Source organism: Channa argus, chromosome 12 (assembly GCF_033026475.1).
Source record: "Channa argus isolate prfri chromosome 12, Channa argus male v1.0, whole genome shotgun sequence".
NCBI classification, from domain to species: Eukaryota; Metazoa; Chordata; class Actinopteri; order Anabantiformes; family Channidae; genus Channa; species Channa argus.
The window spans coordinates 15676113-15703799 of record NC_090208.1 but is presented as its reverse complement, the minus strand read 5'-3'; the positions used below and the strand labels follow the sequence as shown (position 1 = coordinate 15703799).

Sequence of the window (27687 nt, the reverse complement as noted above, 5' to 3'; positions counted from 1 at the left end):
TAGCTTTCACTTTCACCACAATTACAGGAAAGGCACAAAAAAAATTCAAAAAAACATTTGAAGACTATCTGCGGCGGGGGGAGAGGAAGTGAATTGTTGTTTCACTGTTTTGTGACTGTACTATGGTTTTGAAATAGTGTGTTTCTATTATCTACAGTAGGAACACAAAAACCGTGAAGCTCATGGTATACCAGACAGGAAGAAATACAATTCATATATTTTAAAACGTGACTGAAGATTGTCTGTTAATACAACAAACAGGAGGCCAAACAACCTGGTCACGTTGACCAAATGTCAGGTACTTTCCACCTATGAAATCATATTTAATCATTACCCTGAACAAGTGAAAATGAAAGGCCCGTCCCTGGTTTCGGACTGCTGTTTACCAACCACAGGAATATTGTCAACTCCCCTAAGCTTTAAGAGACTGAACACGAGAGGATCATCACCAACAAAGCAAATCAACATGTCGGTGGCGGTGTGTTTGCCCACAGGTGAGGCCACGAGGATCCACCTGAGAAGCGGCATGACGGTGCAGCAGCTGAGGGATAAAGCTGTGGACGAGACACACAGGATTCCAGGTAAGGAAAAATAAAACAGATGAAAAGAGCATCTGCAGTGCCACCAGGGACCACATCTGACTTATTAGTAAAGCCAAATCAAATTAAATTCGTTTTGTAGCCTGTTTTAATGTAGCTATAAATAAACCGAGATTTCAGCCCATGAAGAGGCACGTTCCGTTTTTTCTTTTTTCCCCCTGTCACGCTGCATTAAACTTACTGTGCAACTTTCTAGTGCAATGTAACAACACAACGACAACAACAACAATATCTTTATCTTAATATCTTTGTCAGTAATACAACTCAGTTGAAGAGAACCGACTTCCCATTCATGGGCCAGGGTCAAATTTAAAGGGAAATGTGTGATATGAGCACAAATCTGATTCTCTTTCTCTCTGCTTCAGGCTTTAAGTGTGTCCGTGCGGATGATGTGCGGCTGACACTAGGAGGCAGCACTCTGGAAAACTCCTCCCCACTGTCCAAGTTCAGGATCCTGCCCTCTACAGTGATCCACCTCGTGCTGAGGGTTCATGGGGGCTAGACAGCTGGACACAGACCTTCTCTTCATGTCCTTGACGTTGCTGCTAAGAGCTTATTATTCTCAGTTAAATTAATCAATCTTCACATCACGTCATATACAAACATTTAGGCCCATATTAATTTAGTAGCATATAAGTTACCATTATTATGTTTGTTATGCTCCAAACATAATTCAGTTTTTAAATATCTCCTTTTTTCTTCTGTTGTTTTGCATCATATGAGGTTTTACATGCATTGTAATAATCACATTTGTATGTTTCAACAGCAGTAATTCTTGTTATATATAAATATATATAAATAATTATTTTCTAAACACAGCTGTTCTATTCATTATACCATTGAATTAACTATTGTTAATTAGCTACATTTGACATGGCTGCAAACTAACAGATAATAAATGAATAAGCATTGTTACTGGAAATAAAAAAATAAAATTTCCCTCCAAAATTTAAAGTTTTTTCACATCTGTGCTCCCACTGTGGAAATGAGCTCTATTATCTGTATGTATTATGTTGTGAGTAGGATAAAAAGTGCTATGGATTCTTACAAAACTGAGTCTACATTATTACATTTTACGGGCAAAATTGACCAGTTTCACGATTGACTACAAGTCAATGCAATATTTAACATATCTGTTTGATATCCAATGTTATACGACATGAACGTAATTGTAATCATTGCAATTGTGAAGTTACTGCAAGAAATCAAATGTGTATTCTTCAGAACACTAGGGAAACTAGGCTGAAGGCTCAATAACAAAACTTTCCCTGGAACTTTTTAGTGTGTGACTTCAGGTTTTTATAGTCACAGTTAAAAAAAATCGACATGGGTCTGGATAAACAAAGTCCTTTCTTTATCTTATTTAGTTTGACATTTAACCCAGATGTATTTCCTTATTTGTAGAGCAATTGATGATTTATTGCTTTATTTAGTTGTGTTCACAGTGTTTTGGATTGATAAACATATTAAAGCGCTTTTTTTTAAACCAACAAGATATAGGTAATAAACTGGTCACATTACAAATAATGATGGTGGCAGTTCAGGTAATTTCCTGCTATTGTTTCTGAATTATTAGACAACAAGGCTTTGTGAATGAATGAGTGTTCATGATGTTCATGATGTAGAAGTGAGGCTTTTGTGTAATATGTGAACTATAGGCTCAAACACAATCTATAACAGCTGCATTTGCTTTGACAATATTATAAACAACTACATTCTTCTTCTTTGTCATGATTTTGTTGTTGTAATAATAACTCATATGATGATATACACAGTAAAAATGTGACCTTTATTTAGAAATTGTGGCGACATAGTGACACAAATTACAATTTTGTAGATTTATAGTGATAAAAGTAAAGTACAATACTAAATAAACCAATAATGTGTTGGATTTAATAACACTATTCAATATATGTATTTAGTAAATATAAACTAAATTAACAAACAAAATCTCTATACATACTAAATGTCTAGAATAAAGTTAGTCTTTGTTTGGTTTGCGTTTGTGTATGTTAAATAAATTAACATTTATATACATATTCAGGGTGACCCCTGAAAGGAAAAGCTGAAAGGAAAAGAAGATTACACAACCTCAAATTACTAAGTTAGTTAATATTTTAAATCCTGTTTTTTTCTGCAGAATTGTGGCGCATATCACTTTATATTGTGAACAAATGCTTTGTTCAAAATTTAGTCAATATTAAAGGTGTTACAACTTTTCTCAGCACCTAGATGAATGCCACACTCTCTTGAGATAGGGTTTAGTAACCATGCCCCAAAAATTATGTACATGCATTACCACACAACAATATTTTTTCAAACTAGCTACATTATTTTCATTACTCAGCTTTGTTTTTTAAATAAATATTACTACTATAATGGAAAAATCCAGAGACATATAGACATCAAAAGTCTCTTTGAGTAAAAGATATTCAAAACACTGGAAACATCCTTTAATAAAGCTAATCTACAGTCCTTCTAACCTCCACCAAGTGTGGTTCTCTGCTCAGTGTAAATCCATGAATCTTTAAATGAGACTGAGATCAAATGTTGACAGATAAATAGGGAAGGCTGACAGTCTGTAACAAGAAGTGGAAGCAGAACATACCTGTGCTGCAGCTGAAGAAGAACATGGCTGAGAGCAAGAGCTTCAAAGCGCTGAAAAAACAGACTACATTTTCAGGACTGAGTCCATCTAACACCTCTTGGATATATAAAAATAGTCATGTTTTCAAACAGTAATTAAGCAAAAGCCAGTAACATTCAAGCTAATATTTAATGGATCTATCAGACTGTTTGTAGCAGTAAAGTAACACAATGACAACATAAGACAATGAAACAGATTATGTGATCTGGTATTACTTAATCAGAGATTTACAAATAACTATGTGATATGAAAGGACAAGTACAGGATAAATGTATTTTAAATATGTATGTAAATTTATAAATGCTGCAAATGTACATCTGTTAAGATGACTGCATATGGCTGCAAACTTCTCACCATAAAACCAGAAGATTCTTATATTTTCCAGATAAATGTTTCTATGAACAAATAAAATGTTTAATTTTTTTTCTTACTTGAGAACAGGCCCATTAAGATAATCTAATGAACACGATCTGCTGTTGTCTCCATTATTTCTTCTGCCACACAGGTATAGATGTCTGTCTTGGAGCGACACCCTTATCACAAATGTTACACTTGCGCTTCAGGCACAGAAAACAGAACCCCACTTTACAACGGAGACACTTAACCTTTTCACAGGACTTGGTATCATGCTGCAGCAGTATGCCACAAGTGGGACAGGCTCGGATGGAGGGACATAGAGTAGGACCCTGCACAGTGTAAAACATGATATTTGGGCAGGCTCTCAGTGTTTTTAGTGACTCATTAGCGCAGCCATCATTTCCACAGTGGTCTGAACGTGGAGCTGGACCCTTCCACTCCCTCAAACACTGCCAGCAGAATGCATAGATTTGTCTTTTGTTGGCTGTGCACACTGTGCAGCGAACATTCAGGTCAGAGTGATTCTGTCTCACCACAGGCGTTTTACATCCAGGACACTGTGATGTGGGGAGAGAAGAGGCAAGACAGTTTTATTTCACATTTTTAACAGCACAAAGATAATAAATAATATACTTCCAATGAGACACTTACTAATTTGGTAGAATCCCTGATGGCATTGATGGCCATGGTTTTTTCAAAATAATCCTTTTCTTCAGGGGTCAGAAGAGCCATTTTACAAACCTCAGCATAAGGCCACTCAACGTTGCAGCCACTTTGGCCACACACAAAATGGTTTTCTCCCTAATTGAAATATTCAAAAGTAGATTATTCATATAGCGTAAAAAGGTTGGAAAAAAACATATCAGGAAACATGACTGATATAATGCCTGCATACATTTATTTTTAATGAAGGATTTGTAACTGTCGTATTTAGTAACATGCTCCTACTTAATATTATCTTAAAAACCCTTATCTTGTCAAGGCTTATGCTGGGGCTGGACCGAGACCCATGTCATCAGGTGAGAGGCAGGGTACAACCTGGACAAACCACTGGTCTACGCCAAGACCACTAAACTATTCACTCCTATAGGCACTTTAGAGTTACCAACTGGACTGTGAGCCAGTAAAACACAGCACCTGGAGGTAACACACAGTGACTTAAAAAAGTATTAATACCCCTTGGAAATGTCCTCTTATTTTCACGTTGTAACCACAAATTTAAAGTATTTTATTGGGATTTGATGTGATAGACCAACACAACGTGGTACATAATTGTGAAGTGAAAATAAAATGATAAATGGTTTTCAAACTTTATTTAAAAATACATATCTGAAAACTGTGGCATACATTTGTATTCAGCCCCCCCGAGTCAGTACTTTAGAGAATCAACTTTTTCTGCAGCAGCAGGTCTTTTGGGGTGTGTCTCTACCAGCTTTGTTCATCTACGATGGAAGTCTTCTTGCAAAATAGCTCAAACTGAGTCAGATTGGATGGACAGCATCTGTGAACAACAATTCTCAAGTCTCAATTGGATTTAGGTCTTGACATTGACTGGGCCATTTTAACATGTGAATATTCTTTGATCTAAACCGTTCCATTGTAGCCCTCGCTGTATGTTTATGGTCATTGTCCTGCTCCCCAGTCTCAAGTCTTTTGCAGACTCTACTCTGACCAGCTTCCCTGTGTCCATGTTTCATGGTGGAGGTGGTGTGTTCAGGGTCATGTGCAGTGTTGGGTTTCTGCCACACATAGCGTTTTGCATTAAGGCCAAAAAGTTTAAATTTGTTCTCATCTGACCAGAGCACCTTCTTGCACATGTTTGCTGTGTCCCCCACATAACTTGTATGGACTTCTTATGGCTTCCTTTGAACAATGGCTTTGTTCTTGCCACTCTTCCATAAAAGCCAGATTTGTTCACTAATGTTCTCTAACAAACCTCTGAAGGCTTCAAAGAACAGCTTTATTACTACTGAGACTAAATTAAACACAGGTGGACTAATTAGGTGACTTTGGACGACAATTGGTTCCACTGGATTTTAGTTAGTGGTATCAGAGTAAAGGGTTCTGAATACAAATGTGCATCATGCTTATGTTTGTAAAAACTTTTGAAAACCATTCACCATTCTCCTTTCACTTCCCAATTATGTGCCACTTTGTGTTGGTCTATCACAGAAAATCCCAATAAAATAGATTTATGTTTATGGTTGTAAGTTGACAAAGTGTGGAAAAGTTACTTTTTCAAGGCACTTTATGTAATGAGGTTTATGAGGTGGCAGCGGTAACCACTCTACAGCCATGCTGACCTATGTTAGTTCTTAAACCACTGCACCTTAAAATTATTTTACTGTTGCTACTATTTTACAATTCATGGGCTTTGTTACTGTGACATGTCAAAATAATTTAAAAAGACTGAAAAAGCTGTGTGGGAAAAAAATTCTATATTTGTTTTAAAGGTAGCCAGCAAACATATTTGTGTGTGGTAATTGTTGATACTCTTTGCAGGTATTGTCTTTGCATCTTTAAGACAAATTCAAACTCAAATTACTGACAATGCTTTCAGCAAACTTTCCCTCATCCTACATTCTTCATTTGTGCCTTGTCTGTACACACAGATATTAACATTCCCTTCAGGAAAAACTTTCAGGTAATGCGGCATTACTTAGATTAGTAACTGTAATTTTATGACTTTTTGGTAATTGTAATCCCTTTCATATATTCATATCATTATACCTGCTCCAACAGCCTGCGGCACCAGTTGGTAAGAGACACGGGTGTGACAACATGACCACAGGACATCAGAGCTCTGCGAGACTGGAAGCCTTCATACAGAACTGAGAGAAACATTCCAATTACTGACAATGCAACCATGCCACATACAAACAAATTTATTAATAATAATATTAGAGATCAAATGGTAGTAGCCTGATTTTTCTTATTGGCCTGGTTGGATGTAATGTGATTTTCAAATAGTTTGAAATTCAATACACTAGAATTTACTGTGATCTATAACACTGTAACACATGATCAGTTGAAAATTTGGACCAACTATTCTACTCACAATCTAAATCATCTTCTGCATCCACAAATTTCAGAGTGGGGTCATTAGGGTCGTAACACTTCTCCTGCTTAGATGTCAAATTGAAACCACCTGTCGCTGTGAAATAACAACAAGTGAGAGCATGTGAGTCCAAACTAGACAAACACTTCCAAATCAATATCCAGTTAGTTTCAGTATATGGTCAGGTGATTTTCTGTTTTCTGATTTTCTTTGGCTTCTGTGTCTGTTTTTTTGTTGACCTGATGGTCTACACCTTCGCCACAGTTTCTTTCACATGGTCTTTCCTACATCTTCATCATCTCTCTTGCCAATTTAGAATTCATCTAGAAAATATTCCAACACATTAGTCTATCGTTCTCTAATGTATTGTTTTGACCTTCTAAACCATGATCATTATCATCAATATCTCAGTTTTTTCTGTTTATGTTAACCTCAGAATCTCTTCTCAATCCACTAATTCTTGCTGCAGTTTGCATTTGCTGAGCTTCAATTACGTGTTGTCTAATCCTTCACTCAGCTCAAGTTCCTTATGAAATAATTTTGTTAATTCTGGATTTTCTAACTGCTCCAGTCCGATTAATATCAGGCTGTCCTTATCCCCTACACTCTCCTAAAGTATTTTTTTTCATGTAAGGCTTGGCATAAACTCCATTCTGCAATAACTGCTGTTATTTTTTTAATTTTTATTATTTATGTTATGGAAACATTTGCGTCTTTTCATGACTTGTCATATTTTACCTTCAAAAGCCTGTCGATTGTTACTTTACATGCACAGGTGGAAAGTTTGTGCATCAGAGTAATACAACCTCCTCGTTACCCATCCTCCAACCCATATGTCTCTTACCCAAGTTACGTCTTTCATCATGTCTGCCTCGAAGCAGCTGAAAAAAGAATCTCCTTTCAATCAGTGTCCTGTTGTCTAAAGCCAAACGCACATCATCCATGTTCTGTCCTGCACAGACGCGATTCAGAGCGAGAGAGAGAAACTCAAACATGTGCAACGAACATAGTTTATCCATATGACTTAAAATGCTGTTAAAATAGTTTTTGCTCTTATATTTCAAGTAGAAAAATGCACAAGGGTTCGGAGACTAGAGTGAGCGATGAAAACTATCGATGTGAGAAATACCTTAACGCCTCCGAAAAAAAACAACTGAAAAACTTAACAGATCACGCTTCTTCGTGGGCTGATCATAGAAAGGTTGATCAGATGTGTACTTTTTTATTACCTGGGATCCTGGGCAACCCCACAGCTGTCCCTTGCGCCGTCACACTGTTGCTCACAGGGATCATCTGATCATCTGAAAACCAGCGATTTAATCTGCCCAACATTTTATTTGGTTGGGTTTGTGAGGCTCCTTTCAGCTTCGCTTTCTCAATGGTTATGAGAAGTGAAGATTAACTTTTTGTGCATAAACAGTATCCGCCCTCACAGAAAGACTTCCACTTTCGTTCTTACAGAGGCAGATCTGGACAAGCCTGGGATACAAGCTCAAAATAGGGTGGTGCATTTTGAAAATCAGATTTAAAAATAAAATTTAATATTTTCCTATAAACTTTATATTATTACTATTACTTGATGTAATAGAATAGCGCAATAGAGCAAATGGTGTATGCACCGTCCAAGGCCATGAAGACTTTAGAGTTCTACAATAGAGAAACTAAACAGTGTCTTCGCAGGAGGACAGACTGCACAGGAGAGTAATTACTTTCTCTTTCTTTGAAACTTAAATTTTCTCCTTGACAATTATAAGTCTCTTGGATCAGGATGTACAAATTCATTTTTCACTTTATTTACTTTTATATTCAGTGTATATATTTTCTTACTCATATCAACGACCCCTTATCATACTATTTTTGTTATTGCATTGTTGTTTTGTATTGTTAAACTGTTTCAAAGAAGCTTTTAACAAGAACAACAAGATGGTAAGAAGCTTGTAAACTGGGCTGATCATATTCCAACTTAAGGAACTTCAGGTTATTTCCCTTTCTGAATTAAATGTCTACCCATGCATAATTATGCATGTGTCCATGATCTAGGCGATAAACCGAGTTTATAATGATCTTTCATCAATAACCAACCATATTAAGATTTCTATCAATATTTTACTGGCCTAACATCAAAGCATGTACATCAATTTTCCTAAGCAAAATCAAAACTAAGATTGTTGCCTTTGGACCTGCCAACTTGCTTGGTTCTCTGTGTGGTTACTTTGCCACGTCAGCACCTTATTGTAAATCTGATCCAAGAAAGCAAGTTCAAATTTAATAAAAATTCTACAATTGTGAGCTTCAACTTCTCCTAAATCACCTTCTACTGCACTTCGGTCATATGCTTTTGGCTGTACCAAGGTGTAAAGTAAAGAAAAAAAAGGAATGACTCGTTTTTCTCTTTGTGTGTCGATTGAACACATTGAATCTTTAGAAGTACAGTCATTTATTACAACTGACATTAAGCCTTAGCCTCTAACAATTTCAGCAATTAGTTTTACCAGCGTGGTTCTGTAATTAGAAAAACAGCAGTTTTATTAAGAGAACATTACAGGCTGTGGGCAGTAGAAAAGGGAAACATACATTTAGGAAAAAGGAGCAGCAAAGTAGCATAGTGAGATACAACAACTAAACATTGGGCGACAATGTGTAGAATAGAGTTGCCAATCAACTATTTGGCATAATAGAGGTTGACTAATTAGAAAGCACACTAATAGCTGCTTCTAACACATCACAACAACAGTTATATTTGCCAGATACTGTAGTTACTTCTGTGTAGAATTAAGATTTCAGATCCAACTTGAGAAAATAAATATAAGTACTTTTATGTATTTTGATTAAACGCTTATCTCTGCCACACAGGTAAAGATGTTTGTCTAGGTGCAACACCACCAAAACATCGTATGTATTCATCACTTGTTTTCAAACAATTTTCACTGAGTTTCAGACACACGAAACAGAACTCCATCTTACAACGGGGACAGACAACATGTTTACACTCGGTATTGTCATGATTCAGCAGTATGCCACAGGTGGGACAGGCACGGATCGAGGGACATCCTGTGACCCATTCTACAGACCCAAAGATGGCATCTGGACAGGTTTTCAAAGTTTTGAGTGACTCATTGCAGCAGCCGAAGTTTCCACAGTGGTCTGAACGTGGAGCTGGACCCTTCCACTCCCTCAAACACTGCCAGCAGAATTCATAGACCCGTCCTCTGTTAGCTGTGCACACTGTGCAACAAACATTCAGATCAGATTCATTCAGTCTCACCACAGAAGATTTGCATCCAGGACACTGATGTGAGTTGGAGAAAGAAAAGGCAAAGCACAGGATTTTTGAGTTAGTTTTATTGAAATATGCAGAGAAAATTCTGAGTAAAAGGTTTAGTTTTCAAACACAGATAATAATAATTACAAATCAATGAGACACTTACGGATTTGGTGAAACCCCTGGTGGCATTGGAGGACATGGTTTTTTCAAAATACTCCTTTTCTTGATGGGTCAGAAGAGCCATTTTACAAACCTCAGCGTAAGGCCACTCAACGTTACAGCCACTTTGGCCACACACAAACCTGCTTTCACCCTTTACGAAAATATTGAAAAATGAATTATTCCTATTGAGTCAAAGGTTTGATACAAACCACTGAACACTATGCAACACGCTACAGTACATGGAAAACAAGTTAAAGGTGCAACACATCTCAACACATATCAACACAAAACAAGTATAAAACTCTGAATGGCCAGAACAGGAGATGGTTTTTGATTTAATGCTTGTGTACTTTTAGCCTAATTAATCATTTTACATACATTTTTTTCTAACTGTTGTATTTATAGATACTTAGTTTTTAAACCTTTGCATAATATTTGGTTGAAAACTGTCAGTGTTATGCAATTTGGCAACAAATGGGCTTTGTTAAAGTGACATTAAATCTTTTATTGTGAAATGAACCACTTAATAAGAAAAACGTATTGTACCTCATCCAACAGCCTGCGACACCAGTTGGTGAGAGACATTGGGGTAACAGCATGACCACAGGACATCAGAGCTCTGCGAGACTGGAAACCTTCACACAAAACTAAAAAAACATGAAACTGTGAAAGAAGACTGATACAGTGTGTTTTCTCTATTGTCCTGTTGACAAATGGAATTTGACGTTCAAATAGTTTGACAATTCACATCTTACAGTCTGTGACTGTAAGAACACATCCTTCTACTTACAATCTAAATCATCCTCTGCATCCACAAAGTTCAGTGTGGGGTCAAAGGGGTTGTAACACTTCTCTTGAACCGATGTCAAACTGAAGTCCCTTATGGGTGTGTGAGTTTCTAATGACAAAAGCAAGAGCAGCAGGTGAGTTTGGACAAACACATTCATGGTCTGTTTGGTCTAACATCATCTAATGTTTTGTTTTCTTAAAATCTGTTTTAAGGAACCACTGAGTTCACTTTTCACCTTTTAAGATAATGCTCCATGTGTTCTGTCAAGGTTAATATCATCTTGATCCTCTGAACTATCTAAGGTTTCCTGTTATCAATGTTTGCAGGCTGTAAACCTGCAATGGTGCCCCCTCCCTGATGTATTGAATGTATGCACTAAAAGCCTTCTGGCCCGCTGAAGTGCAGCCGTTTCTCAGGAGGTAACACATTTAAAGTGGGTATATTTTAAAACATAAAGCATAACTATATTAAGGCATCATACCAGCTCTCTTAGCCTCATCAAGTCTTCTCCGGTGAATATGCCGATGCAGGACTCTGTACAACTCTCGCCGACTGTCTGAAAATCCTGCAGGTAGTGAAAGTCATCAAAGACAAACTCCCAAAACTCCACATGTAATAGTTCTTCTTGGGTCGATCATAATTTATTTGCTACGCTTAAAACAATGCGAACGTCGTCAGGACTTTTACGTTAACCCTCAAGATTGTAAAGTGTGTTCGCCCATTGTACGGTAACTTTAACCACCTTTCATTCTCATTCTTCTCACCTGTTGGACTGTTCCACATTTTCTTCGCTTTGTCCTTAAGTCTCCTCTCAGCTTTACTCTCCTGACGATTATTGTGACAGCTGAAGCTGCTCTTTCTGGTTCTGTCCCTACAGTGTCTCCGCCCTCAGAGGGGCGTCAACTTCTGTTCCCACCACGGGCATTATTACCGTTATTCACCATTACACTATTAGCGTTATTCTGAACATATCAGCCCATGTTAAGTCCACTCGGTACTGACTGTGACGGTCTCAAACAAAATGTAAAAGCCACTGTACACTGTCAAGAAACGTCAAGAGACACACGTTTGTTTGTACACACAACCTGTTTTTATTGAAAATATTGGAAGATACATTATACTACAAGTACACCTAAAACATGTGAACTTCTCTAAATTTGAGGGCATTCTATGATGTTCTAGTCTACAGTGTTTAGATATTTAAGTGGTGTTAAATATTTTAATTCGCCAACCAGGAAGCAAACGAGCACACTGGTGTTTTCCACGGCGTTTTTTTTTTTTTTCAGTGACAATGACGCAGACAAGGCGATAACGAAAGTGGAAGTTTATAGTTACTAAGCAAATAAAGCACCTTCATTTGGCATAATCCCGAAGAAAGCCAGCTTGAAAGGAGCCTTTCGATCAGCGCAAAGAAAATGAGTGCAGGGCCGCTCAAGATTCAAGGACCCACGGGTGCTCTGACGTGGATCCAAATTATGGAGAACATCCTCACGGTGAAGCATCTGAAGGAGAAAGCAGTGAAGGAGTTACCCTGGATCCCAGGTAATAAATAAACCACAGTCAACAAAATAAAAACGAAAACTAAAGGTCTCTGTCACGAGTGAACATATTTCACACACTAAATTACCAAAAGTCTTACAATATGTAGAATTTTAACTAACTAATTTAACTAATTTTAACATAACTAATCATGCTTTCTATTATGACTGTAGAGTTTGAGTATAATGTTTGTCACCAACATCCCAAAATGATTTTCATTCTTTTATAATGATACTAATGTTTGTTGTTATGCGCACGTATCTGACTACTTCCTCTCCGTCTCTGTCTTTTCTCCACCGTATCTGTGTGTAGGACAGAGTGAGGATAATGTCCGACTGACCTTAGATGGCACGATGCTGGAGGACTCCACTCCACTGTTTGACTGTAAATTCCTGCCATCCTCTGCTATTCACTTGGTTTTGAGGGTCCGTGGAGGGTAGACAGCTTGACCGAGACGCTCCGTATCACCACCACTGTTGCTTCATATAAGAACTTTAAAACTTCACGAATAATAAACCTTTATTTGAAAGTTGTTTCTATATGATATTACCTTGTGCTTCTGATAATCATCATCACTTTGTTTTTCTATTGCATCATATGAATCATAACCAACACTGCAGTTTTCAGAACATCTGTTTGTTTTCAAACAATAACTTTGGAATAAAATAAAACCACGTTCTCGAAGCAAAGTCTGGTCTGATGATAATCATTAGAATATCTGCTGCAACACTTTCAAGTTAAACACATCTGTTATTCAACACATAGAAATGCTCAGAATAAAAAAACGTGTCCTTTAACCTGCTTTGTGTGCACACCAAATAAACCTATGTGGACAAGTAAAGGCGCTTAAATCTGATTGATGATTTTATTTGTCCAGAGGGTATTTCTCTAATCTGCAAAGCCTGATCCTCGTGAGTGAGGTAGACTCAGTTGTTCCAGCCTTAATCAGTCAAACTACAGCACAGAAACTTAGGCTCTGTTTTTAGCTTGAAAATGGGCAGATTTGGACAGATGTGAGTTGCTGGAGTACAAGGCATATTTTGAGGAGTAAGAAGCTTGTCCAATATCCAATATAATATATGTAAGCCATTTTATGATCTGATGCTTCTTTCAGTTTTATTTCTAAATTTTGAGAGTAAATGTACGGGGTTCTCTTGTCGCGTTATTTTGTCATTTGCACCTGATTTAACAAAGTGGACGATTTCCCTCCTTCAGAAAGAAAGAACAACAAGAATTCTCCTGGGTCAAGACCAGCTCTGTCCCAGCTCTCAGTCTGCCCCTCACTGCGCGTATGGCACGGAGAGAAGATGAGGGAGGCACCGCGAAGTTCATGTTAAGGAAAAGTTTGCAGTGTTCGTAGTTTGATCATTGTTTGATCCACGTATATCCTATTTGAAGGCACTATTTACTATGAATTTTGAACTTTTAGTGCATTAGTCGAGAGGTTTTCGCTTCAGCTGTGTGCGCTCCTGCGCAGTGAATCCAGACACGTAAAGTAAGTACTGCTAATGTGTTAAATAAGCCTTTTAAAGAGCGTCGAACGATGACCTGACACTGAACCTGCCTGTGCCTGGTTTAATGAAGCGATTCCTGTGTCTTTGTGTGTGACACTTGTGACTCATTGACATAAAAAAACAAAGAAAAGGTGTCTTAAACCGTTGACTAGTCGCTTGCTAAATAAAGCTGGTGGAACATCAGGTAATTTCCCACTGTCATGTCAGTGATTACAGACAGCAATGCTTGGTGAACTCAAATAAGGAAATGTGTTCACACAGAAACACTGCCCAGACATTATTATGTAAGCTATTGGACACACTCCAGTGGGTCTGTACGTGGTAATTGATGTTTTGGTTTTTCGTCAGGTGTCAGAAGAGCCATTTTATAAACCTCATCTTAAGGCCACTCAACAGCCACTTGGCCACACACAAATTGGCTTTCCCCAATTAAAATATTCAAAAGTAGATTATTCATATAGCATAAAAAGGTTGGAAACAGACCTATTAGGAAACCTGACTGATATAATGCCTGCATACATTTATTTTTAATGAAGGATTTGTAACTGTTGTATTTAGTAACATGCTCCTACTTAATATTATCTTAAAAACCCTTATCTTGTCAAGGCTTATGCTGGGGCTGGACCGAGACCCATGTCATCAGGCGAGAGGCAGGGTACAACCTGGACAGACCACTGGTCTACGCCAAGACCACTAAACTATTCACTCCTATAGGCAATTTAGAGTTACCAACTGGACTTTGAGCCAGTAAAACACAGCACCTGGAGGTAACACACAGTGACTTAAAAAAGTACTAATACCCCTTGGAAATGTCCTCTTATTGTCACGTTGTAACCACAAATTTAAAGTATTTTATTGGGATTTGATGTGTTAGACCAACACAAAGTGGTACATAATTGTGAAGTGAAAGTAAAATTATAAATGGCTTTAAAATGTTTTTACAAATACATATCTGAAAAGTGTGGTATACATTTGTATTCAGTCCCCCCGAGACAATACTTTGTAGAATCACCTTTTGATGCAGCTGCATGTCTTTGGGGATTTGTTTCTCTCTCTCAAGCTGAGTCAGATTGGATGGAGAGCAATGAACAGCAATTCTCAAAGCTTGTCACAGATTCTCAGGGCCATTTTTGGGTTGGGGTGTCAGATCACTATCATTGCATTAAGATAGAGTTTATTATTAGAAATGTACTTTTGAACAGTTTTGAGATAATAATGTCAAAATAAATAGGCTCTATTGATAATTGGACATATAACATAATATGAATAATTGAATAATTTGGAAATAATAGTGTCAAATAGTGTCGATTATTAAGGGAGGAGTTATGGTATGACCCAATAAACAATATAAATAAGCCAACACCATCCACAGGGTTTCAGACCAGCCTCTGTCTCTGTTTATTTTATTTTTTTTTGTCCTTTTGGCTTATCCCGTGAGTTCAGGGTCGCCACAGTGAATCATTGTCTACATGATGATTTGGCACAGTTTTTACACCGGATGCCCTTCCTGACACAACTCTCCCAAATTTCTACCGGGCTTGGACCGGCACTGCACAGCTGGGGAGGGGAATGGGCTGTTGGGGTTCAGTGTCTTGTCCAGAGACAAGACACTGTTGTCCGTGGACAACTGCCTTTACCAACTGAGCTACAGCCTCCCCTATCTCTTGTCAAAAAACTTTACTTCACTGTTGAGCTATTCTGTCTGCTGTCTAATTATGTTAAAATTTTGACTGCTTTTGAGAAGAAACTTCTGATTTGACCAAGGACTGAAAACTTTTGACACAACACACACCTCCAACTGCTGCTTTTAGTTTTTTTTTTTTATCTTTGCAGCTTTTTATCACTGGTCATATTTTATTTTCAAAGCTGCCTGATTGTTACTGTAAACCAACACACACAGGTGAAAAGCCTATGCATCAAAGAAATACTTATGTTTACAGCTTCTGTCTGCCTTCAAACCTGAGAGTGGGCTCTCTGTGTTGCTCCCCACAAAACAACCAGGTCTAAGGTCATTAACTGGTTCGTAAGTTTGGCAAGGAATGCCCCCCTGTCGAACATTACCATACTTAAATTTTTACCGATCTAGTTATCCATCCTATCCCTTACCCAGGTTATGTCTTCCATCATGTCCACTTCGAAGCAATTTGAAATAAGAATCTCCTTCAAACAGAGGGTCATCCAGGGTTCTGTCCTCTAAAGCCAAATGCACATAATTTATGTTCTGTCCTGCACAGACACGATTCGTAAAGAGAGAGGAAATCAAATATTTGCAACGAATGTAGATTCATATGTTAAAATTGTTCTTGCTGTTAAATTGCAAGTTAAAAGTTGCATAAGGGTCCAGAGACTAGAGTGGGCAATGAAAATCATCAATGTGAGAAATTGTTTAAAGCCTCAGGAAAAAATTGTAAAATCTATCACAGGAAATCTTAACAGATCAAGCTTCTTCTTGGGCTGATCATAGAAAGGTTGGTCAGCTGTGTAATTTAAGCTTTTCATTACCTGGGATCCTGGGCAACCCCACAGCTGTCCCCTGCGCCCTCACATTGTTGCTCGTCATCTGATCATCTGCAAACCAGCGATTCAATCTACGCTACATTTTATTTGATTGGTTTGTGAGGCTCCTTTCAGCTTCGCTTTCTCAATGGTTATAGGAAGTGAAGATGAACTTTTTGTCTATAAACAGTATCCGCCCTCACAGAAAGACTTCCACTTTCGTTCTCACAGAGGCAGATCTGGACAAGACTGGGATACAAACTCAAAATAGGGTGGTGCATTTTGAAAATCAGATTTTAAAATAAAATTTAACAACATTTTCCTATAAACTTTATATTATTATTATTACTTGATGTAATAGAATAATACAACAACAATAATATGCATTTAAAAGTGTTTGTCATATGTAAAAAATGACAAGTATGTAATTGTGGATAAGTGGGTAGAACAACCTGGCAACCCTGGGGATTGATTATTGGCTACATGTTGAGGTATCTGCTGACAACAGTACTACCACCATCATCTATTTAATTTAATAAGTATAGAGTATGTATTTTTTGTTGTTGTTGATGAAAACACCTTAAATGTACATAATAATTTTTATATTATTTATTTATTACTCAAACTGCAGATGCCAATTTAAAACGCAGATTCTGGCAAATGCCTTTAGCCCAACCCTCCACCTACAGCCTCATCCAGCAACCTGGAACCATCAAACCCCACCTGCAAATTCTGGCACTTTGAACAATTAGAGTGGATATATGTGTAGTTTTGACCCTGCATGTATAATCTGTGGTGGTGTTGTGATGGAAAATTGCAGCTATAATCAACTATGTTTATTCTGACCATTTGCTGCATATGAAAAATGTTTTCCTGTTACAGATGTACACTGTGACCTTTAGACGACATTTAGGCTGTTCAGTTTAGTTTCAGCAAGGTGCAGCAGAGTTGAAGTTTCAGTTTCCAAATCTGAAGAATGGGATGCACACAATAGCTTTGACCAGATGGCACTTTCTCATCAGCATGCCATTCCACATAAAGTAGCCATGAGCTTAGTTTCAGAATATAAAATACTGGACTTCTAAAGACTTTTAAAGAAAAAAACATGGCTATGCCATCGGTTCCCCAGTGTCACCTGTTGTTGCCAACCTGTACAGTACGTGCAGGAAGTGAAGAAAGCGCTCAACTCCCTCCCAAACAGTTGTTCAGATATGTAGATGACACCTGGCAGAAGATTAAGATTTATAAGTAAAGGCTTTAACTGACCAAATAAAAACAGTGGACATACACCAATAGGCATAACATTATGACCACGTGTAAAACTTAATGCGATCAAAAACACCAGGTCTGCCATGAATTGTACTTTGACAAGGTTATAATTTCTCAATATCTAGGTTGAAACTGTCATACTGGAGTGCATTATAAGAACATGTTCTAATGTTTTGGCCACCTCATTCTTTTAAATATTGTTACCACCACCTCCCACCTCTCACTGCAACACAAACCAGGAGTCATCAGGATCCTGCACCACAAGGCAAAAAACACCCCCGCCTCCATTGAAACCAAAAAGAAGCAAGACAGGTAGCTGGGGACATCTGTCAAGACCGGTGGTTATCCTAAGTGTGCCTCAAACATAATTGACATCCAGCAAAAAAGAGCCGGAGCCGGGACAGTGTCGAAGGAAAAACCTTTATGTTAGTTTCAAACACTAACACACTGTGACAGACACTCGTCAACTTGAAAGACGGCACAGCAAAACACAAGAAGAGCAAATGGTGTATGCACTGTCCAAAGCCATGAAGAGTTTATACAACAGAGAAACTAAACAGTGTCTACACAGAAGGACAGACTGCACGAGAGATGCAACACCTCAAGACCAGAATCAGCAGTACACCTTCACCTGGATAAGGAAAATACTTTCTCTTTCTGTGAAACTTTAATTTTCTACTTGAAAATTATAAGTCTCTTGGATCTGGATGTACAATTTCATATTTCACTTTATTTACTTTTATATTCAGTGTATTTATTTCCTTACTCATAGAGTGATGACTCCTTACTGTACTATTTTTGTTATTGCATTGTTGTTTTGTATTGTTATTTTTTCATTCAAAGAAGCTTTTAACGAGAACAACAAGATGATAAGAAGCTGGTAAACTGGGCTGATCGCATTCCTACTTCACTAAGTTAAACACAATGACCAAATATAGTCCCACAGAAGTACTACCCATGCATAAAGATGCATGTGTCCATGATCTTGGCTATAAAGTGAGTTTTAATTTGTCTTTCTTCAATAACCAACTCTAGGGACTCTGCTGCTTGTAGAGCTCAGTGCTGTAACTGATACTGTGGACCACTGCATTCTTATTTCCTGTGCTATCCAGTGATCTGCTTTAAACTGGTTTCTATCCTATGATAAACAAAACTTTTTAAACCAGCTTTGCTGGTTTGTCTTGGTTTCCTCTATGCTTCCTTTATGGTATATAATAAAACAAAGATGGCATCTTTTTTCACTGTACACTGCCCACATATTTACTTATCACAGAGGCACAAGCATATTAAGAAGTCTATCAATATTTTACTGGGCTAACATCAAAGCATGGAGGTAAATTTTCTTAAATGAAATCAAAACTAAGATTGTTCAAATTTGATTAAAATCTGTGACCTTCTACATCTCTTAAATCACCTTCTACTGCACTTTGGTCATATGCTTTTTGCTGTACCAAGGTCTAAAGTAAAGAGAAAAAAAAAAGGAATTACCTCTTTTTTATCCTTTTAGATATAGCCAGATACTGTAGTTACTTCTGTGAAGAATTAAGATTTCAGATCCTACTTGAGAAAAAACATAAATATAAGTACTTTTATGTTATTTGATTTAACGCTTATCTCTGCCACACAGGTAAAGAGGTTTGTCTAGGTGCAACACCACCAAAACATCGTATGTATTCATCACTTGTTTTCAAACAATTTTCACTGAGTTTCAGACACACGAAACAGAACTCCATCTTACAACGGGGACAGACAACATGTTTACACTCGGTATTGTCATGATTCAGCAGTATGCCACAGGTGGGACAGGCACGGATCGAGGGACATCCTGTGACCCATTCTACAGACCCAAAGATGGCATCTGGACAGGTTTTCAAAGTTTTGAGTGACTCATTGCAGCAGCCGAAGTTTCCACAGTGGTCTGAACGTGGAGCTGGACCCTTCCACTCCCTCAAACACTGCCAGCAGAATTCATAGACCCGTCCTCTGTTAGCTGTGCACACTGTGCAACAAACATTCAGATCAGATTCATTCAGTCTCACCACAGAAGATTTGCATCCAGGACACTGATGTGATGTGAGTTGGAGAAAGAAAAGGCAAAACAGAGGATTTTTTAGTTATTTAGTTTTATTGACATGCAGAGAAAATAAAAAGTTTAGTTTTCAAACACAGATAATAATAATTACAATTCAATGAGAGACACTTACTGATTTGGTGAAACCCCTGGTGGCATTGGAGGACATGGTTTTTTGGAAATACTCCTTTTCTTCGGGGGTCAGAAGAGCCATTTTACAAACCTCAGCGTAAGGCCACTCAACGTTACAGCCACTTTGGCCACACACAAACCTGCTTTCACCCTTTAGGAAAATATTGAAAAATGAATTATTCCTATAGAGTCAAAGGTTTGAAACAAACCACTGAACACTATGCAACACGCTACAGTACATGAAAAAAAAGTTAAAGGTGCAAAACATCTCAACACATATCAACACAAAACAAGTATAAAACTCTGAATGGCCAGAACAGGACATATTTTTTGATTTAATGCTTGTGTAATTTTAGCCTAATTAATCATTTTACATGAATCATTGCTAACTGTTGTATTTATAGATACTTAGTTGGTAAACCTTTGCATAATATTTGGTTGAAAACTGTCAATGTTATGCAATTTGGCAACAAATAGGCTTTGTTAAAGTGACATTAAAGCTTTTTATTGTGAAATGAACCACTTAATAAAAAAAACGTATTGTACCTCATCCAACAGCCTGCGACACCAGTTGGTGAGAGACATTGGCGTCACAGCATGACCACAGGACATCAGAGCTCTGCGAGACTGGAAACCTTCACACAAAACTAAAAAAACATGAAACAACTGTGAAATAAGACTGATACAGTGTGTTTTCTCTATTGGCCTGTTGACAAATGGAATTTGACTTTCAAATAGTTTGACAATCCACATCTTACAGTCTGTGACTCATTAAAATTGACATTTTAAACACATCCTTCTACTTACAATCTAAATCATCCTCTGCATCCACAAAGGTCAGTGTGGGGTCAAAGGGGTTGTAACACTTCTCTTGGGCTGTTGTCAAACTGAAGTCCCTTATGGGTGTGTGGATTTCTACCATTAAATGACAAAAGCAAGAGCAGCAGGTGAGTTTGGACAAACACATTCATGGTCTGTTTGGTCTAACATCATCTAATGTTTTGTTTTCTTAAAATCTTTTTTAAGGAACCACTGAGTTCACTTTTCACCTTTTAAGATAATGCTCCCTGTGTTCTGTCAAGGTTAATATCATCTTGATCCTCTGAACTATGTAAGGTTTCCTGTTATCGATGTTTGCAGGCTGTAAACCTGCAATGGTGGCCCCTCCCTGATGTATTGAATGTATGCACTAAAAGCCTTCTGGCCCGCTGAAGTGCAGCCGTGTCTCAGGAGGTAACACATTTAAAGTGGGTATATTTTAAAACATAAAGCATAAATATATTAAGGCATCATACCAGCTCTCTTAGCCTCATCAAGTCTTCTCCGGTGAATATGCCGATGCAGGACTCTGAACAACTCTCTCCTACTGTCTGAAAATCCTGCAAGTAGTGAAAATCATCATAGACAACCTCCCAAAACTCCACATGTAATAGTTCTTCTTGGGTCGTTCATAATTTATCTGCTACGCTTAAAACAATAAAATGCGAACGTCGTCAGGACATTTACTTTAACACTCAAGATTGTCAGGTGTGTTCGCCCATTGTACGGTAACTTTAACCACCTTTCATTCTCATTCTTCTCACCTGTTGGACTGTTCCACATTTTCTTCGCTTTGTCTTTAAGTCTCCTCTCAGCTTTACTCTCCTAACGATTATTGTGATAGCTGAAGCTGTTGTTTCTGTTTCTGTCCCTACAGTGTCTCCGCCCTCAGAGGGGCGTCAACTTCTGTTCCCACCACGAGCATTATCAGCGGTATTCACCATTACACCATTAGCGTTATTCTGAACATATCAGCCCATGTTAAGTCCACTCGGTACTGACTGTGACGCGCTCAAACAAAACGAAAATCCATGGATTTCATTGGCAAGAAAAGGGATATTTGAAGACAGAATAATTTCCATGTTAAACTTTACTTTCATCAAAAACTGCCATGTGCAGCAATATCTGCTTGACAAATCTGTGTAATTTTACTGATCAGTTTTTGCAGCTATTCAGGTGTGATGTCATCCCAAGAGTTCTGCATAATTTCTCAAAAGCCTGCTGTGCTGGATGAACTCTTCTCCCACTCTTCTAAGCTTCTCCCACACCAGCTTAGTGGGGTAAGATCTGCTGATTGAGCTGGCCAAGCCATCATTGTGAGTAATCCAGCATCTTCTCCACATAATTCTTCGACCGCATCTGTGAGTAAGCTTACATATAAAAAGCCCTTAATAGACGCTATTTTGTAGATTGTAGTAATTTTATGGCTGGATTGTTTTGAAACTGTACAGAAAACCCAGTTATTTCAAAATCAATGAAGTAATGTTACAGACAGACTGTCTTTTGTTTTTTGTTTTTTAAATATTGCAGTTAAAACAATATTTAAGTGGGGTTAAAAATGTTAGTATGTCAAACAGGAAACAAATGAACATGCTGGTGCTTTCCACAGCTTTATTTCATCACGCTGATAAGGCGATAACGAAAGTGGAAGTTTATCCCCTAATAAGCAAATAAAGCACCTTCACTCGTCAAAACCCTGAAGACAGCGAGCCTGAGAGGAGCGTCTCGAATAGAGCAAAGAAAATGAGCAACGGATCGGTACAGGTTTTCGGACCCACAGGTGCACACACGTGGATCCAAATGATGGACATCAACATCAGCTACCTCACGGTGAAGCAGCTGAAGGAGAAAGCAGTGAAGAATTTACCCTGTATCCCAGGTAATAAATAAACCACCATGAACAAGATAAAAACAAAACCTAAAGGTGTAAACGTATTTCCCTCACTAAATTACCAGAAGTCTTACAATATGTATAATTTTATATTTTACATATTTTACATTTAGCTAATCATGTTTTCTGTTATCAGTCTCTGGAGTTTTAGTGTACAGATTATCACCAACATCCTCCAAAAATGATTTTCCATCCTTTTTAAGTGATACTAATGTTTATTGTTATGCGCAGATATCTGACTCCGTCTCTGTCTTTTCTCCACTGTATCTGCGTGTAGGACAGAGTGAGGACAATGTCCAGCTGACCTTAGATGGCAGGATGCTGGAGGAATCCACCCCGTTGTTTGACTGTAAATTTCTGCCAACTTCTACTATTCACCTGGTTTTGAAGGTTCATGGAGGGTAGACAGCTTGACCGAGACCCTCCATCTCACCTGCTTCATATAAGATTGTTGAAATTATATATTTATATTATGTTGCTTTATGCTTCTACAAATGTATTAAAAGTCAGTTGCTGTTTATAATCATCATCTCTTTGTTCTTCTGTTGCCTTCTTACATCACATGAATTAAGACCTGCTTGATACAGACTGCAATTTTCACATTCATATGTTTTGTAAACAATCCTGCAACGATAATTGTGACAGAAAATAAAATCATCTTTTAAAATCAAACACTGTTCTGGTCTCATGATAAACATTCGAATATCTGCTGACAAGATTTGGAAGTTAAAGACATCTGTTACTTAGCACATGGAAGTGCTCAGAATAAAAAATGTGTGTCCAGTAGGTATTTCCCCTGTCTTTTGTGTTGGCTAATGTCGTGATATGTAAGTTAAATTTTATAAACCTGTCCTGGGTTCAATTGGATTTAAATACACATACTTACACCTCTAACGCCAGAACTGGGGTATAGAACAGTGTCTTCGGCACTGGTTAAAGTCTCTGGTCTTAATCTGCAAAACCTGATCCCCACGACTGAGGAAGACTCAGTTGTTGCAGCCTTAATCAGCAAGATACAAATAAAGTCTCAATCTACAATACATAAACTTTATCAGGTTTATCTGGAGTACATGAAGGATTTGTTTGTTTTTTGGAGTAGGTAGCTGGTCATGTGGACACGTCATTTCATTGTTTTGTTCTGCATTCATTGTTCGGAAATACAATCAGGATCAATCAGGATCATATGCAGAAGAAAAACATCAATCTGATACTAACTTTAGAGAATATATACAGTAGTATTTGATACATTAAGGACATCCCGACAAGTCCTCCAACATTAATGACCATAGAGTTTTTTGAAACCACAAATCTGCATAGAAGCTTTACAATTATATCCTCTGTGCTTAGTAAAAACTCTTGAACTACACTGATATGATGATGATATGTTGTACGAGAAATAGGAAACAAATGAGAAAATCACATACATGACTCTGAACACTTGATTCAGATGTGGGACATGTTAACATTGTGTCTGCCTACTTTCAGTTTCTCTTTGGCAGATAAAAGAAGTCACGTGAATGCATTTGAACTCCCCATCTATATATTTCTATTTGATTTGATTTACCTTTCAACACTATAATGCTGTTAACAACCCAGGTTTTTATCCCTTATTGAACTGTTGTATTGACCATTTTCATGTCTGCATTGTTTTCAATATACAAACTCAATATATTCACTTTAAAATACTGTGAATATTTAATTACCTGTCTTTTTAATTTCATTGATAAATCGTTTCCCAGAAGCTCTGAATAAAACCAACAGGGTGTCAGAAGGTGTTAGACAAACAGTCGACTGGTTGCTTGCTAAATAAAGCTGGTGGAACATCAGGTAATTTCCCACTATCATTCCTGTGATTACAGACAACAATACTTGGTGAACTCAAACAAGGAAATGTGTTCACACAGAAACACTGCCCAGGCATTATGATGTAAGCTATTGGACAAACTCCAGTGGATCTGGTATGTAAGTGGTAAGTGATGTTTTGGTGTGATATGATTCAGTGCTGCTGTGAAACTTTTCAGTGTCAAAGATAGTTTTTAAGGAATTTTCATTTCAAACATAATTTACCTGGAGTGATACACCTGCATGTCTGCTTGTAATTAGAACAAGTGCATTGGCTGGTTGCAGTAATATTAGCAAACATGTGGCCTCTAATATGGTCATAGGGTCAGTAGATATCCACCACTTAGCTCTGATGTCTGGGCTCACACTTTGATTAATTGTATTGATTAATAATTGTTACTAAATTAATAACTTACAGAGGTTAGTAGACACTCTAAAATAAGTGTACAGGTGGAGACCATTCCCCGTCCCCATAGCATATTAGAGTACAGTAGAACAGTAGAACACAGTATGTTCTATCTAAATTAAAATTTATGAACTGATGGGTGTTTCAAACATACATGTTGTTATGATGATGAGATATGGCTAAAAATGTCCCACTAATACAAAGATGATTTTTAAATCAATATTAACATAACGTTTTTTTTCCAGGCAAATAATTTTCTCAAGGAAAAAGATTTAAGGTATGACTTAAGAGAACACAGTCTGCTGTTGTTTATATTATTTCTTGTCCCACACAGGTATAGACGCCTGTCTTGGCGCAGCAACACTGCATGTGAAACACAAACACAGCTTCAAGCACACAAAACAGAACGGTACCTGACAACGAGGACAGTCAACGTTTTTACATAAAGTGTTGTCATGTTGCAGCAATATGCCACAGGTGGGACAGGCACGGATGGAGGGACATTTCACAGACCCAAGGTACATATCTGGACAGTTCCTCAGTGTTTTTAGTGACTCGTTGGTACAGCCGTCATTTCCACAGCTGTCTGAACGTGGAGCTGGAACCTTCCAGTCCCTCAAACACTGCCAGCAGAATGTGTAGTACCGTCCTTTTTTAGTGGGGCACACTGTGCAGCAGACTCTCAGATTAGATGGTTTTTTTCTCACCACAGAAGATTTGCATTTGGGGCACTGGTGTGGTACATGGGGAAAGATGTGGAAAAACAGTCTTATTTTATTTTTTAGCATGCAGAAGGATTTTAAGTTACAAATGTAGTTTTCAGGTACAGGTAATAAATGTTACAATTTCAATGAAACACTTACTAATTTAGTAGAACCTCTGGCAGCATTGGAGGCCATGGCTTTTTTAAAATATTCCTTTTCTCTGGGGGCCAGAAGAGCCATTTTACAAACCTCAGCGTAAGGCCACTCAACGTTACAGCCACTTTGGCCACACACAAAGTGGCTTTTACAATTTATGAAAACATTGAAAAATTAATTATTCCTATAGAGTCAAAGGTTGGAAATGAACCGCTGAACACAATCCAACATGCTATAGAAACACAAGGTAATGTAAGGGGAACTTATCACAATGGGGAACAGATATCAACCCAAGACAGGTATAAAACTGGGAATGACAGGAAAAGAAGATGAACCATTTGGTTTTTTATATAAAACTTGTGTATGTTTTTCCCGGTTAATGAATTAAATAGAATGATTTCTAACTGCTGGAATTAGTAGTGCACCTATTTACTTACGAAGTTCTAAACCTTTGCACAGTAACAGGGCCTTAAGTAGCTATCATTTTACAATCCAGCAACACATGGACTTTGTTACTGTCACACACTAAAATATCTTTAGAGGCAATCTAGACTTTTATTGCAAAATGTTGATCATACTATAAATTCATTTGTGGTTAAACCTTTGTATAATATTGGTCTCAAAACTGTCATTATTTTACAATTTGGTAAGACATGGGCTTTGCTAATGTGACATTAAGATGTCGAAAGAATGAAATTAAATGAAAGGCTCAACACTTATTATAAACAACCTGCCTCGTCCAACAGTCTGCGACACCAGTTGGTGATAGACATTGGCGTGACAGCATGACCACAGGACATCAGAGCTCTGCGAGACTGGAAACCTTCACACAAAACTGAGAGAAACATGCACAAAGAACAAAGCCGTGCCACATGCAAAAGACCTATAATTTCATCTATATCACCGTAAAGCATGATCTTTAACGTGGACATTTTAAAAACACTCTTCTACTTACAATCTAAATCATCATCTGCATCCACAAATTTCAGTGTGGGGTCAGAAGGGTTGTAACATTTCTTCTGAGCAGTTGTCAAACCGAAGACTTCTATTGGAAGAGCAGCAGTTGAAAGGCAAACACAAACACACAGGTTAATTAACAGTTGTGTCAATATTGAATGTAATTCTTTTCTTTCTTTCACTTCGACTTGTTCCCTTTCTGTTTTGTGTAACATCATCTCTATTGATCTGATGCTTTACTCATGCACCACAGTATATTCCTGTTATTCGCTATTGTGCTGTCTACTTTTTGTTTTAACATTAAAATTAGTTGTAAGCAATTCTTGTGTGTAGTTTTCTGTTATTGATCTTAAATTATTTTCTGTCTAACATCTCATCCCTCTCTGAGCTGATGCTGATGACTACTAAAGCTCTGTCTGTGCGAAAAGTCAACCAAACCCAACAACTGTAGCACAACTGTACACAACTGTAGCAGAGCATGTCATGGTGAGGGGTCCGACAAGGAGACGCAATCTCGGGGCGTCCCATAATGATGCATAAAGGGTGTAAAATAAATCACAGTTTGATGCTGTGATATGAGAACATGTTGGTTGTAACTCCTACCATTCTCCTACCTCCCTGATAAATGTAATGCACAACTATAACATGACAACTGTGGTCCATTTTAGATCAGATCTCTGTGTTATTAAAATGTGTCCATGATAACTGCTCCACTATTTTCTCCTTAAGCTGCTTTACCGTCTTCATGTTGTCCTATAGGTGGATCCATGTCTACTCACCAGTGGAGCCATACGCCCAGAATTGTCCGTCTCTGTCGCACATATTGTTTGCAGTCTTTGTAAGGGTCCTTTCAGGTTCGCTGTCTTAAGGGTTATGAGAGCTGAATATCATCTATTTGTTTTATAAACAGGAACTTCAGTGAAGTAATTACACTTTCGTTATCGCTTTCTCATCACTAAATAAAAGCCTGTGTGGATAAACACTTCAGGAGAACCCCTTCTTATTTATCTTTG

The 27687-nt window shown here is 37.7% G+C and overlaps 4 protein-coding genes and 2 long non-coding RNA genes across 11 annotated transcripts; 2 read left to right on the top strand and 4 right to left on the bottom strand.

Moving 5' to 3' along the window:
• Positions 1 to 64: 64 nt before the first annotated feature.
• LOC137136881 (uncharacterized) lies at positions 65 to 1547 on the top strand. The gene is made up of 2 exons (XR_010915645.1): positions 65 to 581; positions 965 to 1547. It is a non-coding gene; the product is annotated as an uncharacterized lncRNA (long non-coding RNA).
• A 1809-nt stretch (positions 1548 to 3356) lies between these two features.
• On the bottom strand, positions 3357 to 8096 carry LOC137136880 (uncharacterized). 3 transcript variants are annotated; one of them, XM_067522646.1, is made up of 6 exons: positions 7891 to 8092; positions 7506 to 7613; positions 6662 to 6757; positions 6334 to 6434; positions 4255 to 4404; positions 3357 to 4160 (listed from the first exon to the last, which is right to left on the bottom strand). In XM_067522646.1, exons 1-6 carry the CDS (start codon positions 7991 to 7993, stop codon positions 3732 to 3734), a joined length of 987 nt encoding a protein of 328 aa, XP_067378747.1. In that variant the 5' UTR covers positions 7994 to 8092; the 3' UTR covers positions 3357 to 3731. The 3 variants fall into 3 exon arrangements, with proteins under 3 accessions (XP_067378747.1, XP_067378749.1, XP_067378750.1); XM_067522648.1 differs by lacking the exon at positions 6662 to 6757 and having other exon boundaries at positions 7891 to 8095; XM_067522649.1 differs by lacking the exons at positions 3357 to 4160; positions 4255 to 4404 and adding an exon at positions 4417 to 5104 and having other exon boundaries at positions 7891 to 8096.
• Positions 8097 to 9161: 1065 nt separating this feature from the next.
• LOC137136875 (uncharacterized) lies at positions 9162 to 11787 on the bottom strand. 2 transcript variants are annotated; one of them, XM_067522638.1, is made up of 6 exons: positions 11643 to 11787; positions 11360 to 11443; positions 10879 to 10986; positions 10635 to 10735; positions 10090 to 10239; positions 9162 to 9950 (listed from the first exon to the last, which is right to left on the bottom strand). In XM_067522638.1, exons 1-6 carry the CDS (start codon positions 11659 to 11661, stop codon positions 9498 to 9500), a joined length of 915 nt encoding a protein of 304 aa, XP_067378739.1. In that variant the 5' UTR covers positions 11662 to 11787; the 3' UTR covers positions 9162 to 9497. The 2 variants fall into 2 exon arrangements, with proteins under 2 accessions (XP_067378739.1, XP_067378741.1); XM_067522640.1 differs by having other exon boundaries at positions 11360 to 11434.
• Positions 11788 to 11845: 58 nt separating this feature from the next.
• LOC137136879 (uncharacterized) lies at positions 11846 to 13106 on the top strand. Its single transcript, XR_010915644.1, has 2 exons — positions 11846 to 12420; positions 12730 to 13106. It is a non-coding gene; the product is annotated as an uncharacterized lncRNA (long non-coding RNA).
• On the bottom strand, positions 12783 to 22079 carry LOC137136876 (uncharacterized). Of its 3 annotated transcripts, XR_010915643.1 has the most exons (7): positions 21483 to 22079; positions 21195 to 21278; positions 20707 to 20814; positions 20446 to 20546; positions 19901 to 20050; positions 19185 to 19759; positions 12783 to 17651 (listed from the first exon to the last, which is right to left on the bottom strand). XR_010915643.1 is itself a non-coding variant. In XM_067522642.1 (6 exons), exons 1-6 carry the CDS (start codon positions 21471 to 21473, stop codon positions 19307 to 19309), a joined length of 909 nt encoding a protein of 302 aa, XP_067378743.1. In that variant the 5' UTR covers positions 21474 to 22079; the 3' UTR covers positions 12783 to 19306. The 3 variants fall into 3 exon arrangements, 2 of the variants coding, with proteins under 2 accessions (XP_067378743.1, XP_067378742.1); XM_067522642.1 differs by having other exon boundaries at positions 12783 to 19759; positions 21461 to 22079; XM_067522641.1 differs by having other exon boundaries at positions 12783 to 19759.
• Positions 22080 to 23105: 1026 nt separating this feature from the next.
• Positions 23106 to 27443, bottom strand: LOC137137142 (uncharacterized). Its single transcript, XM_067523081.1, has 5 exons — positions 27413 to 27443; positions 26673 to 26762; positions 26448 to 26552; positions 25721 to 25890; positions 23106 to 25588 (listed from the first exon to the last, which is right to left on the bottom strand). The coding sequence occupies exons 1-5, from the start codon at positions 27441 to 27443 to the stop codon at positions 25172 to 25174; spliced, it is 813 nt and encodes a 270-aa protein (XP_067379182.1). The 3' UTR covers positions 23106 to 25171.
• Positions 27444 to 27687: the final 244 nt, after the last annotated feature.